The sequence below is a fragment of the Tupaia chinensis genome, unplaced genomic scaffold (genome assembly GCF_000334495.1).
Source record: "Tupaia chinensis unplaced genomic scaffold, TupChi_1.0 Scaffold000187_1, whole genome shotgun sequence".
NCBI lineage: Eukaryota > Metazoa > Chordata > Mammalia > Scandentia > Tupaiidae > Tupaia > Tupaia belangeri.
Window position 1 is genome coordinate 5,279,026 of NW_006159662.1, and position 14,549 is coordinate 5,293,574.

The 14,549-nt window shown below is 52.4% G+C and overlaps 1 protein-coding gene across 1 annotated transcript in view; it reads right to left on the minus strand.

The window, feature by feature from the left end:
* Positions 1–375: 375 nt before the first annotated feature.
* LOC102480658 (angiotensin-converting enzyme-like protein Ace3) overlaps positions 376–14,549 on the minus strand; it is a 17,329-nt gene continuing 3,155 nt past the window's right edge. The window contains exons 6-15 of the mRNA XM_006146813.1: positions 14,367–14,545; positions 14,183–14,280; positions 13,933–14,105; positions 13,387–13,610; positions 13,111–13,255; positions 10,997–11,095; positions 10,398–10,520; positions 3,379–3,563; positions 2,529–2,908; positions 376–943 (exon numbers count right to left, since the gene is read on the minus strand). Coding sequence (XP_006146875.1) covers positions 2,544–2,908; positions 3,379–3,563; positions 10,398–10,520; positions 10,997–11,095; positions 13,111–13,255; positions 13,387–13,610; positions 13,933–14,105; positions 14,183–14,280; positions 14,367–14,545 — 1,591 coding nt within the window. The 3' untranslated portion in view covers positions 376–943; positions 2,529–2,543. The remainder of the gene's footprint in view (positions 944–2,528; positions 2,909–3,378; positions 3,564–10,397; positions 10,521–10,996; positions 11,096–13,110; positions 13,256–13,386; positions 13,611–13,932; positions 14,106–14,182; positions 14,281–14,366; positions 14,546–14,549) is intronic.

The window sequence follows — 14,549 nt, forward strand, 5'->3', positions numbered from 1 at the left end:
AGGGGAGAGAGGCTGGCAGAGGGCTTGGTTGGGCCCTCAGGTGGTCTTTGGCTGAAGGCTCTGAGGTCTGACACACCCCCACCCCTGTCTGAAACCTCTTACCCCCAGCCTGACCCTGACAATGGTACTGTTAGGCCGCTTGCTCACCCTTGACAAGCCCCAGCGCACCTGCAGAGCCTGGGCCTGGGAGGATGGGGTAGGAGTACACGTTAACTGTACAAGAAATACGCAATAAGGTACCTTCTTCAGAGGCTTAAGAGCTCTTAGCACACAAGCCCAGTTTGAAAGGAGAACAAATTTAAAACCACCTATTAGCAAGTGACCGCTGAGAAGAGTGTCTGATTGAAAATGAGCACACTAAGAGGCAGATGGGGGTGGGGTGAGGTTTATTGAAAGAAGCTTCTTGGAGAGAAGGGGGCGAAGGGAACTACTGTTCACTGAGCATCTCCATGGGCTCAGAGCTTGGCAGAGGACTTAATGATCAAGTTTGAGCCAGGCCTTGGAGGGCAAGTATTCAAATGGGGCATGCACCTTAGGCAAAGGTCAAGGGTGATCTCAGTATAGAGGGGCTGAGTTGGGGGGTAGGACAGGTAAGGTTGGAGAAAAAGAGCAATTGATAAAGACCTCCAGGTGACATTTTGAACATCTAGATTTAATTTATGGACAACCAAGCTTTTAAACAGTTAGATAGAAAATATTCTGGTGAAATAAACTTTACGATGAGGGGTGACAACAGGGAGGAGAGGAGAAAAGGCTCAGTGAGGTTTTGGTGGGAGTCCAGGTGGGAGGCTTGACATCTTGGGCAGGGTGTGCCTTTGTCACGCTGAGCCACAATGCCTGGTGGGGCCTCATTGGCCAGTGTGGCTGGGAGGTGGGAAGGCTGTATGTGTGACCTCATGTGGGCAGAGGTGTCCTGGCTGCCCCTCTGGTGGGGGCAGGCTGGCTGTGGAGGAAAGGTGGGACTGTCTCTCATGCGCTCAGTGCCTGGAGTGCTGAGCTCTGAAGAGACACTTGGGATATGCGACACTCATCCGTTTACTTACCTACACATTTTCCAAGTCCCCACGGTGTACCATGGCCTGTGTTGACTACTTGTGTCACACAAGGGCACACTTCTGATGTGTGTCCAGCCCTTTACAAGCTAACGGCTAGTACAGGGACAAATAGAACATTCTAGCACACAAGAGTGGTGACAGAGGCATCAGAGAAAGGTGCTGTGAACTTGGGGCTGGAGCAGAAAGTGCTTGGGCTCAGCCATAACTCAGACAGACTTGGAACCCGGGCAGAGGTAAGGGCCACGAAGATCTCAGCCTGTTACCTCTGTCGCCCGAGTTCCTGACTTCTGGGATCAGATCCTCAGTCCAGAGAGAGCTGGTCCTGTCTTTTGGCCACTCTCCCACCAGCTCCATTACAACACCAAAGCCTTGTCTCTGTCGTTACTGGCTGCAATGCCATATCCCCTCAAGTCTCCCCTATTCTCCAACAGGCATTGGCTCGCATGGTTTCCAGGAGCCTCTAGGGCCTCAGTCCAAATATTGAGTGTGTTCCCAATTACTGGGTGTGGTACCTCTGGGGGAGGCAGACCCGGCTGGAGAGAAAGTGCTAGGAGAACCAGGGCAGAGGCCTTCCCTCTCTTTCCCCAGGTTTATACCTAGAGCATTCATTTCCTAAATACCACCCTAAGCTCTCTATCCTCAACCCCCTGCCCCAGGGTGAGTCTGGAAAGGTGTCGTTTGCCCTATGCTCGCTCCCCAAGGCAACAGGCCAGGCAGCAGGTGTGTGTGTGCTGAACAAGGCTATCTCCAGAGCAGAGTGGCTGGAGATGAGCTTTGTTTAAATATTAAAGAAGTCAATCATTAATCAAGCCTGGCTCGGTGCCCAGCTACCCACTGTCTCCATTTGGGAGGGCCTGGGCTGGGGCAGGGAGAGCTGCGGGGCAGTTTTTGAGGCTCCCTACACCTCAGCCAGCCAACAAAAAGCTTTTGAGGGCTGGATTATACGGCCTAGCACAAGGCGGGCCAAGGAATCCGTGGAGAGATGTGGCAGCCAGTGTTCAGAGCTCGGTGCTGGCAAAATGAACACCAACATTCATAAAGGAATGTCTGGTTCTACTCGAGTACTCGTGAAGAGGGGAATGTAGCAGGGTCCTCTCTCCAACCAGGTGGAGGCCCTTGGCTCAGCCCCCTGCTGGAGCTCGTGAAGAAAACAAGTCTGTGTGAAGAGACAATTCAGGGCATGACTTGTGTGGAAACTAATTTGGAGGGACATAGCCTCTGGGTCAACAAAACCATGGTTCTTGAGCCCTGGCAGAAGAGGGGTGGCCTAGAACCAAGGAATCACACAGAGTTAATCACCTTTACATATGGCCTACATACATGAGTTTGCAAACACACAATTACAAGGCCCCATGGACCCAGATTTGCCATAGCTGCACCCAATGACAGTGGGACACTACACATGCAGGCTGACTTCTCCTCATCCTTGGCCCTTTTGGGCTCAGCCACCCTCCTCCTGCCCCCTAGCCTTACCAGTCTCACTGGCTTCTAGTCCGAGCTCCACCACTCAGTTTTCATCCACGGAGGCTTCCCATTGTGCTGTGTGAAAACCCGAATGGCCAGGCCGATTGAGCACAGCATCAGGATGAAGCTGAGGCCCAGCATCATCCACTGCCTTCTGGCAACCAGGTGGGGCTCCATGCGTAGGCCCAGGAAGTAGGCTTTGGGCATTGTGATGGATGCGTCTGAGTCCTCAGCCAGTGACTGCTTTTCTAGGAAGTACAGCCTGAAGCCTAACCCCAGGGTCACCAGGAGCAGGAAGAGGTTCAGGACCAGCAGTACCCACTGCCCAGATGAGGCCTGGTCAGGTTCGAGCTCCAAACCCAGAAAGCGCATTTTGTCGGTTTCTTTTTCTGTGGAAGACACGGAAATTATAGAGTAGATAGAAGTGGAGAAGAGGCCTTTGGGTCCCCTGGGGCTGTCGAAAAGGTTCTGACTGCCACTGGACTTCTCCCTAAGCCTCAGACACCTACCTTCCAAGCCTCAGGTGAGAGCATTGTCCTAGCAGGAGGGTGAGACAGAGAAGTAGAAGAAAGAGAGGAGATGGGCATGGAGGGGCTACATACCCCATGGAGCCCAGCAGTGGCTCCATGCAAGGGTCTGGAGGCAAGAGGTGAATGCTCTGCTCAGCTGCCAGCCTGGCAGTCTAGCTGGACAGTGTGCAAAGAAGCAACTAGACTAGGGACTGGGACAAGGGCTGTGGTCTTGGCTAAGGTGGCACCAGGCCTGGTATAGACAGGCTAGAGGCTAAACTGGGGAAGGGACAGGCTGGGGTGTGTCCTGGGGCTGGCCCATAGCTGGGGCCATAGTCAAATGATCAAACCTTCAAAGGAGCAGCTGAAGTCTGGCCAGCCGAGGATGTCTCCCTGTCGCACGTTCTCTGCCACCAGCCAGTTCAGCAGGGGTTTGAAGTAGGTCATTAGGGCCTTTGTAGATACCTCGGACTGCCCGGTCAGCTTCTCTAGGACCTCTGGCCAAGGCTTGCTCGAGCCCAGCTTTAGGGCATCCCTGGGGGAATGCGTATGGCTGTGAGGCTACATGGGGGCACCACCTGGTCCTGCTAGGGCCCCTCCATATACCCAAACCTGTCCCTAGGGCTTTGCTTGCCAGAATCTTCCCACAGACCTCAGCATAGTGGGGACGATCAGAAGCTTTGAAGTAAGGTGAACCTGGATTTGAATCTCTGTCACTTAGTAGCTATGGGATCTTGAGTAATTTAACCTTTCTGAGCCTCAATTTCCACATCCATAAAATGGAAACAATAATAGTACCTACCTCATAGGTTGTTGGGATGATTAAACCAACACATGCTGGAAGCATCTAAGCAAGTGGTGAATGTTAACTACTGCTGAGCATTAAAACTAGTACTCCTGTAATTTTTATTATCCCCCTGGACTCAAATAGGCAGGCAGTCTCTGGCTTTTGTTTTCCCATGAGGTGATTGGGGGCAGTAGGTGGAGGCAGTTCTTCAGCCCTTCCTGGTCTCGCAAGGAGGGCTTGGGAGGATTAGAGAGATCTCAAGTGTGGTAGGAGCTCCATGTAGCACCTGCAGCACTGCATAAATGCCAGCTCTGTCTCCGGGCATATCCTGCACTGGGTGGCAGGTGGCCAAGCCTTAGGCTCGGCATCTGGCACTCCGGGTGGGAGTACGGAGTATGCTGAAGCCAGAGCCCCAGGCTCTGCCACCTCAGGAACCCCAGTGGAAGCAGCAGTGGGCAGATGTTGATCCTTCTCAGCCTGGAGTTCCCTGATCCGGCCAGGAGGGCACTCTGTGAGGTCTAGGCTAACAGGACCCAGATTCCAGACCCAACGGTTACTTACAGATCACATGACTTCAGGAAAACAACTAACCTCTGTCAGCTCAACATCCAATCCACACCATCTCCATTGTGGTGGGGATTAAATCACATAGAGATGAAGGAAGACTGGGACCAGCAGATGGCGTAACGGTTACGTCTCTGGACTCCCACATAGTTAACCACAGTTTGAGTCCCAGACCTTCAGCTTAAAACATGCCAGTGTACGTGTGTGTGTATGCCCAAAATCCTGAGAGAAGACTGGAGGAGAAGGGATTGCAGCATGGTCATTGCGCCTGGGGGGGTGATTTTTCGCTTTCTGTCTCTCTGTCTCTCCGGAGAGAACATGCACCCTATACCAAAAATATTTCTAAAAGGAGCTGGGGAGGAATGAAGAAGGACTTTGTAGCTTACAAAGACATACACGCATTGCTTAATAAACAACTGAGAAGGAATGAGAGGTGACATGAAAGGTCAGTGGACTCTTGGCAGAAATCACTGGGGAATAATGTAGTTGAGATCCTAGAGAAATAGAGAAAAGTTGTAAAGATCAAAAAGAAAGAAAACTGGGACCAGCAGTTAGCGTAATGGCTGTGTCGCTGGACTCCCACATAGTCAACCGCGGTTCACGTCCCGGACCCGGTGGCTTAAAACTCACGCTGGGCGTGTGTGCGTGCGTGCCCAAGATCCCGAGAGAACGGAGGAGAAGGGATTGCGGTGTGGCCATCCCCCTGGGGGGTGATTTCTCGCTTTCTATCTCTCTGTCTCTATCTGGTGAGCGCACGCGCCCTATAGCAAACAAACAAACAAACAAACAAAAAAACCCCAAACAAAAACAAAACAAAAAACAAAAACAAAAAAACAAAAAACCCATAACTAACTAACTCTAGGTAAGAGGACGTTATCAGACGCTAGCTCCTGGGTCAGAAGAATCTTATGGGGCAAAGCTTCCACCAATGACAGTTTGTTTAGAAACACTCCTTCAGGCTGAATGGGATAGGTGTTTTTTTGTTGGTTGGTTTTTAGTTTGCCAGAGAGTGCATGTGTTCACTGGAAGAGATAGAAAGAGAGGGAGAAGGAGAAAGAACCCCTTATGGAGCTTGGTCATGCTGCAATCCCTTCTCCTCTCTCCATCCTTTCAGGATTTGGGACATGCAAGCACATGTGCCTGGCATGTTTTTCAAGCTGGATTCAAACTACACAGTCAACCATATGGGATCCAGGGGCCTCAACCACCATGGGCTGGCCTGGGATAAAATATTTGGCCAAAGTCCAGCCAGCAACTCTATGGGCAGCACAGAAGACCAGAGAGCTGCAAATAGGGCGATCAGGTATTGCTCGGAACCCTCAACTCCAAAGTGAACAGAACACACCCAGAGGCAAGGTCAGGCTCACCACATCTGGCTGGGTGTGGCACGAGACTCTGAAAACTTAGACCAGGTTCAGTTCAACCCTCCCTTTCCAGAAGAGCCAGCCCAGAGGCTGGTCCAGAACAAGGGCGTGTAGGAGGCTGAGTCAAAGTAGCAACATCATTTTCTCTTCTTAGAGAGATTTTTGCTATAAGGCACATGCACTCTCCAGGGAGACAGAGAGATAGAAAGCGAGAAATCATCCCCCTTCTGGGGAAGATAACCACGCAGCAATCTCTTCTCCTTCATTTTCCTCTTGGGATTTTGAGCGCACATGCACACATGCCCAGCCCGGCCTGAGTTTAAGCCACCAGGTCTGAAACTTGAACTGTAGTTGACTGCGTGGGGATCCAGTGATGTAACCATCACACCATCTGCTGGTCTCAACAACATCGTTTTCAATACCTTAGGCAAAAGAGCAGCTCACAGACTCCCTCTCCACCTGACTCCACCTTCTCTTCCAGCCCAGTCACACTCTCCTGCCAAATAATCTTCCCCAAAGCTCACAGCATCCCCCTTTCTCAGAAATGTCTCCTATGCCCACTCCCCCAAAATGATGTTCGAGGTCCTAGGCCTATAATTCAGGGTCTTCTCTGACCAGGATCTAGACAGTAAGATGCACGGGGCTTGGAGAGCGATGACAGACGACTGGCCTCATACTTTGGTGCCAACTCTGACCTGAGAGTCCTGTGTACCAGGTAGAGTGTGTGTGTTGGGGAGGGTCAGAATAGCTGGGGTCAGATGCCCACCATCAGGTGAAGTGAAAAATTTCTATGAAAAAAATTCTCAGCCTGGAGTTCCCTGATCCGGCCAGGAGGGCACTCTGTGAGGTCTAGGCTAACAGGACCCAGATTCCAGACCCAGCGGTTACTTACAGATCACATGACTTCAGGAAAACAACTAACCTCTGTCAGCTCAACATCCAATCCACACCATCTCCATTGTGGTGGGGATTAAATCACATAGAGATGAAGGAAGACTGGGACCAGCAGATGGCGTAACGGTTACGTCTCTGGACTCCCACATAGTTAACCACAGTTTGAGTCCCAGACCTTCAGCTTAAAACATGCCAGTGTACGTGTGTGTGTATGCCCAAAATCCTGAGAGAAGACTGGAGGAGAAGGGATTGCAGCATGGTCATTGCGCCTGGGGGGGTGATTTTTCGCTTTCTGTCTCTCTGTCTCTCCGGAGAGAACATGCACCCTATACCAAAAATATTTCTAAAAGGAGCTGGGGAGGAATGAAGAAGGACTTTGTAGCTTACAAAGACATACACGCATTGCTTAATAAACAACTGAGAAGGAATGAGAGGTGACATGAAAGGTCAGTGGACTCTTGGCAGAAATCACTGGGGAATAATGTAGTTGAGATCCTAGAGAAATAGAGAAAAGTTGTAAAGATCAAAAAGAAAGAAAACTGGGACCAGCAGTTAGCGTAATGGCTGTGTCGCTGGACTCCCACATAGTCAACCGCGGTTCACGTCCCGGACCCGGTGGCTTAAAACTCACGCTGGGCGTGTGTGCGTGCGTGCCCAAGATCCCGAGAGAACGGAGGAGAAGGGATTGCGGTGTGGCCATCCCCCTGGGGGGTGATTTCTCGCTTTCTATCTCTCTGTCTCTATCTGGTGAGCGCACGCGCCCTATAGCAAACAAACAAACAAACAAACAAAAAAACCCCAAACAAAAACAAAACAAAAAACAAAAACAAAAAAACAAAAAACCCATAACTAACTAACTCTAGGTAAGAGGACGTTATCAGACGCTAGCTCCTGGGTCAGAAGAATCTTATGGGGCAAAGCTTCCACCAATGACAGTTTGTTTAGAAACACTCCTTCAGGCTGAATGGGATAGGTGTTTTTTTGTTGGTTGGTTTTTAGTTTGCCAGAGAGTGCATGTGTTCACTGGAAGAGATAGAAAGAGAGGGAGAAGGAGAAAGAACCCCTTATGGAGCTTGGTCATGCTGCAATCCCTTCTCCTCTCTCCATCCTTTCAGGATTTGGGACATGCAAGCACATGTGCCTGGCATGTTTTTCAAGCTGGATTCAAACTACACAGTCAACCATATGGGATCCAGGGGCCTCAACCACCATGGGCTGGCCTGGGATAAAATATTTGGCCAAAGTCCAGCCAGCAACTCTATGGGCAGCACAGAAGACCAGAGAGCTGCAAATAGGGCGATCAGGTATTGCTCGGAACCCTCAACTCCAAAGTGAACAGAACACACCCAGAGGCAAGGTCAGGCTCACCACATCTGGCTGGGTGTGGCACGAGACTCTGAAAACTTAGACCAGGTTCAGTTCAACCCTCCCTTTCCAGAAGAGCCAGCCCAGAGGCTGGTCCAGAACAAGGGCGTGTAGGAGGCTGAGTCAAAGTAGCAACATCATTTTCTCTTCTTAGAGAGATTTTTGCTATAAGGCACATGCACTCTCCAGGGAGACAGAGAGATAGAAAGCGAGAAATCATCCCCCTTCTGGGGAAGATAACCACGCAGCAATCTCTTCTCCTTCATTTTCCTCTTGGGATTTTGAGCGCACATGCACACATGCCCAGCCCGGCCTGAGTTTAAGCCACCAGGTCTGAAACTTGAACTGTAGTTGACTGCGTGGGGATCCAGTGATGTAACCATCACACCATCTGCTGGTCTCAACAACATCGTTTTCAATACCTTAGGCAAAAGAGCAGCTCACAGACTCCCTCTCCACCTGACTCCACCTTCTCTTCCAGCCCAGTCACACTCTCCTGCCAAATAATCTTCCCCAAAGCTCACAGCATCCCCCTTTCTCAGAAATGTCTCCTATGCCCACTCCCCCAAAATGATGTTCGAGGTCCTAGGCCTATAATTCAGGGTCTTCTCTGACCAGGATCTAGACAGTAAGATGCACGGGGCTTGGAGAGCGATGACAGACGACTGGCCTCATACTTTGGTGCCAACTCTGACCTGAGAGTCCTGTGTACCAGGTAGAGTGTGTGTGTTGGGGAGGGTCAGAATAGCTGGGGTCAGATGCCCACCATCAGGTGAAGTGAAAAATTTCTATGAAAAAAAAAAAAACCCAAAAAACAAAAAACAAACAAACAAACAAAACCATGTCTGCTATTTCTTGCTCGCCAGCAGGGACAGAGAGCCCTCCTTGGTCCCCTGCAAGACGTCCTAACCCCTTTTGCTAGCTGTTTCCTACTGCTCCTGCACCTCGTATTATGGAATTTTATTTATTTCACAGTCCATTGCCCCCTGCTGGACACAGGGTGGCTGGTCTACAAGGCCTTTAAGAAAATGTTTGCTGAATGAGTTAATGATGGGTGATCAGGTCATGACTGCAGAGAACACAGAGGTGCCCTGTGTTTGCTACATTCAGAAAAGCTCAAACCTAGGTGGTGGACTAGAATAAACCCCTGTGGTGTGGAAGGATGGATGAGCAAGTAGACTGTGCAGACAAGAGTCAGTGAGGTGCAGTTCTTCCTGGAGCAGGGCCCGCGGAGTCAGTCCTGCAATCCCACCTGACCTGCAGATAAACTTCATGCTGGAATAGCACATACGATCATTAAATATGCAAAGGATACTAAACTATGTGGCCTGGTCAATCCTTTGGGAGACAGGATTAAAATTTAAGATGACCTTGATGGATCAGGGAAATGAACCCACTGAAATTGGTTGAAAATCGACCGGGAAAAAAAGACCACATCAGTGGGTGGGCTCTGCCTCTCAGGGGCTGCACGCTGATCTTGGAGCCGGTAGATCTGGCTCTAATCTCTCCAGGGCCTGTATCCTTGAACTGATGGAGGCAACGGTGTGAAAGAGAATGTGCTTTGGGATCAGTTCTGGCTTCCAAGCATGACTGGTTCTCGCTAGATGAAAGACACCATCACATCATCGTTCCCACTTTCCATTTCATCATTTATAAGAGGCTAGTAATAATATCCACCTGGCAAAGTTATAGATTACCAACATGAAACGCTGTGAGAATACTCAGCAGAGGGCCTGGTCTGTCATAGTAAATGCTTCAGACTTTCGATTCAGGTCCCCGCCCCCTCCAGTTTTGTTTCAGGGCCAAAAAAACAATGCTATAGAGGCAGGCCTGGAGAGGATGGTTCACATGCCAAGTACAGGAAAAAAGACTGGGTGGTCTAAGAGGACCACAGGCTGGTCGAAGCTGATGCGAAGACAACCTGGGTTAGCCTGGTAACCAGATCTGGGCACCTCCAAGAAGAGGTGGAAAAGCAGAGTTCACCCAAGGGTGCATCAAATGCTGCTGAGAAGGTGGGCAAGCACCTTGCAAAAAAAGAATAAGGGATTCGAGATGGAAGACTGAGGGCTGAGGTAGGCTTCCTGCATTCCTTAGCAATGGCTTCCTGCCGAGACCGCTAGATTCACTGGCATATGTGAGTGTGTATTTGTGTGGGTATGTGCTTGCAAGAGGGGCTACAGTGTCTCTGACCACAGGGGGCTGCACGGAATGAAATGGGCTTCAATTAACATAGGAGACACTGCAGCCTGACACGAGGAAGAACTTCCACCAGAATATGAGCTCAATGACACTCTGCTCGAGGTGCCCAGAGTGGCCCATTGAGGAGAACCTGGAGCAGGGGTCCCGGCACGGGAGCAGGGGAAGCTGGGGACCAGTGAAGGAGGAGGACACTCACGCCAGGAGCTCCCCGGCTGCCTTGGAGTTATAGATGTCACACCGGTGCAGGGGACCCACATGGCCCGAGGCTGTGCACAGTGCCTCATGGATCTGGAACTGGAGCACGAGACTGAGGAAGTACCTGGGGAGAGGAACATGAGGGTGGGCTGGGGAGTGGAGTTCAGGAGATGGAAGCCCAGAGCCACCTGGGAGGAAGTGGCTCAGACACGTGTCAGTCACCAGGACCCATGTCCACTGCAGGCTGGGCATGGACTCCTTGGGCAAGGCCCCTCTTGGACTGGCCCTAAAATCAAGCAGGCTTCTCCTGGACCAACAGTCAACCCAACCTTTGCCTCCATTGTCCCTGCTCTCCTCTAGGAACAAAGGGATGGTTAGAAGATTCTTGCAGCTCTGTCCTCCACACAGGATTGACGCAAAACTCAAAGGATTTCAGGTCATGACTCCTGAGAGGCAGTGCAACCCGATAGAACTACGAAGGTGGGCAGGGATGCAGTGTGCCATTTGGACCTAGAGCTTTCCTGGAAATCCTGGTCAATTTTCACACCACCCAGCTCCCGACCCCCAGAACCAGCTCTGCCACGGGGCCTGGCCCTGTACCGCATGTAGGGCTCGCTGGCAGAAATGTGGAACTTAGCAGCTGGATCGAAGTCCTCCTCTGACCGAGGAACGGGGGGGCACAGGCCCTGGTACTTCAACCTGGCAGGGGAAAAAGAAGAGCTTGATGCTGGTGCCTGGCAGGTTCTTGGGTTTTCCTTTTTGAAGCACTTTCCTATCAAAACTGGACCTGGCAGACTGCAGTAACTAAGTAAATAAAAATCCCCCGGAACGGGAATCAGAATAAATCGCTACAGCGGTTAACACTGGCTGGACACTTCCTCTAGCTGGGAGTCACACTGAGCGCTTCACACACACTCGGGCACTACCTTACACTGTCCTGGTCTCTGGGGAGAGAGCGAGAAGGGTCCCTGCTTGCATCTTAATGATGGGGGGCAGATTACCAACCAATAAACAAGGCCATGTCTTTCAGGAAGGAGGGCTTAGGAGACACCAGAGAGACGTCCCTGTGGGTAGTCCTGCTATTATTCCCGTTTTACAGATGAGGAAACCAAGGTCTAGAGAACAGGAAACTGGCCCCAGCACCCAGAACAGGCCCCTGGCAGACCACGGTAACTTGAAGGTCCGGTTTTGTCTTTCTGAGCTGTGTGACCGTGGGAACATTACCGACTGTCGCTGAGCCTTGTTGCAACGCGTCTATAAAGTGGGGATAAAATTACCGATGGTGGAGATGAGACAAAATCTATGAAAATGGTTGTCATCTTATTGTTGGCTCATTAGATTCTCTGAACTCTCCTCAGGGATGACAGTGTCGGGAGGTTGCACCTCCAGAGGTTCCTTGTGGAAGGTCCAAGGAGTTGCCAACCCCTCACTCAGCCCCTGGGTCCCATCAGCTGGGTGATGGTGGACGTGAAAGGCAAGGGAAGAAAGGGTCCCTGCACCCAGGCACCTCAGGTGGCTGGTGGAGGGTGCCCTCGGAGTGGCACAAGGTCAGGGCTCTGCTGACCTCACTAGTGAGCCTCACTCCGGAAGTCAGAGGTGGGAGGGGTGAGAGGACAAGGGGGGAGTGTCCAGTTCTGTCACCCGCTGGCTGCTGTGTGACCCGGGGCTTCTGAACCTCTCTGAGCTTGGGCTCCTTTGGGAGACGAGCATCCCGAGTGAGCACAAGGTGGTTGTAAAGGTTCGAAACCTGCTAGTCCCAAACCACACTCTGACCCGCCGACATGAGCCGTCAGCCTGATGCCGGGGGGATGCGGAGAAGGCCTGGTCACAGGTGTCCATAATCCATTCCAATGCTGGGGGTTGAGGATGCGGTGACTTATAAGTGATGCTGTCTGCCAGGGTGGCCTCTTTGGGCAGCCTGGGGCATGTGCTGGGGGCATGGGGCTGCCCTTCTCCCACAGAACCCCTCCCCGGGAGGAAAGTGCTCAGGCTCCTACACATCCCTTCTCCCTGCCCTGCTGTTGAGAAGGGAAAGGGAGGGAGGTACGGGAGGCCTGCCTGGGGTCGGCATTCTGTTCTCGGAGAAGCCCAATTGCAACAATCGTGGGAGCTTCCCAGCCACCCAGAGTGCAAGTGAGGCTACCACTAGGGTCCCTTTTTCTTTCTTCTTTTCTTTTTTTAAGAGAGATTTTTGCTATAGGTCGTGTGTGCCCTCCAGAGAGACAGAGAGACAAAAAGTGTGAAATGACCCCTCAGGGCAGATGGCCATGCCAATCTCCTTCTCTATTCTCCTCTGGGGATCTTGGGCACACACACACCTGGCATGAGTTTTAAGCCACCAGGTCTGGGCCTCGACTATGTAGGAGTCCAACGACATAACCATTACGTCTCCTGCTGGTCCCCGGGTTCCCTTTTTCACAAGTGAAAAACTGAAGCCAGGCTTGCTCAGTATTGCTGCCAGTTGGAAACGAGGCCTCAACATTGCACAAGCTGGCTCCACCCACTACTGAATGGGCACTTTGGTCTGGTGACAGCACACAGCCTCCACTGCCCTGGGCTTCCTTGGGCCCCCAAGTCACCAGCTTCCCCGTCCCACTCTGCTCTCAGAGGAGAGGCCAGAGCTCTGCCATGCAGCAGGCAGGAAAGCCCTGTCCACACCAGGCTGGGGCCAGGCCTGGAAGCCAGACCTGGAGCCTGGGCAGCCGCCCACTCACTTGAGGTTCCACCACTCCTGGTTGTAAATGTCCTTGTGGATGGTGCCATCAAAGACCTTCCAGCGAAAGAGGTCCATGAGGTAGCCAAAGGGGATGAAGACGATCTTGTCCAGGGCGATGCCCATCAGGAAGTTGACCTCCTCCTCTGGGGGTGGGGGAAGGCAGTCAGGAGGCAGCTCCTGGGTAAAAAAACCTCACCCCAAGAGCTTGGGCCCCACCCAGCCCTAACCACAGCTTCCTTTGCTGGCCCTCTCCTGTCCTCTTGGTCCCCATCACCTGAGTCCTGGTGCTGGTGGCTGAGCAGGCCTCTGAAAACCAGGTGCTTGTGGGAGGAGGCCGAGAGGGTGATTACAGACCCCACGGCCTCTTCGAAGGCTGGGTTGGCGCCTGTGCGGAAGGTCACAGAGAGGTTCTTGTACTGTAAGAAGTACTGGATATGGCCCATCTGGTGGAAGATGGAGAGCAGGTCCTCTATGGTCACCTCGGTGCACTTCTTTATCCTAAGGTTAAAGGGCAGGGGTCAAGGAGAATGGGGACACCCTGAAGAGAACAGGAGTCTTCTCCAATCAGACTCCGTTAAGGGGCTAGGGTAGTCAGGCTGCGATAAGAAGGGCCTTAGCCGCTGTCTCTTCTCATTTCGAGCCCCTTACCCAGTGACCCAGCCCCTGGCTCTCACGCTCGCCTCTTCTTCTATGTCTTCAGCTCTCACCCCCCAGTTTCTGCCCAGCTCTTCCCTGCCCACTCCTGGCCCACAACTCCTAAGACAGGCAGACACAGGGGAAGCCGGAGAGAGGGCCACAGGGCCATGCTGGCTGTGAGCACCTGAAGTCCTTGCCATTGTAGAAGTCCCAGGCCGAGGCGTGGCACTCCACCTCCCGCCCGTCCGTAGGCCGCTCAAACATCGACTTTTCCCAGAAATTGGGTGGGACAGGCAGCAGCCCCAAGGAGGTGAAGAATTTTTCAGCTTCTTCAAACATTTTCTCTGCATTCCAGTGCTGTGGGGAAGGGGGGTGTGCATGGGGCACCGCCCAGCTTACCCAGGGGAGCGGGGAGATAGCGACCAAGCACGGACCTGGGCTTTCATGATTTTTGTGATGTCCTCTGGGGGCTTCTCCGGGAAGGGCAGGGCCAGGTCTAAGATATTGATCCAGGACTGAGCCCACATGTTCCCTAGAAGGGGAGGAGAGGGGCTAAGAGGAGGCGAGAGACCACCTCTGCCGGTTGAGCACCCACCTCTGCCCCCGCTGAGCGTGTACCCAGCAGATGAGCAGGGATGGGCCCCCTCAGGTTGATGTGCTCGGGCCCGTAGTGGCGGTGCAGGGCCCGGCGCACGTAGGCGTGCAGGTTCAGGTAGAGCGGCTGCAGCTCCTGGAAGAGCTGCTCCAGGTCCTGCTCCAGAGTGTCCCACTCATACCCGGCACGCCCCAAGGCCCCCCTGT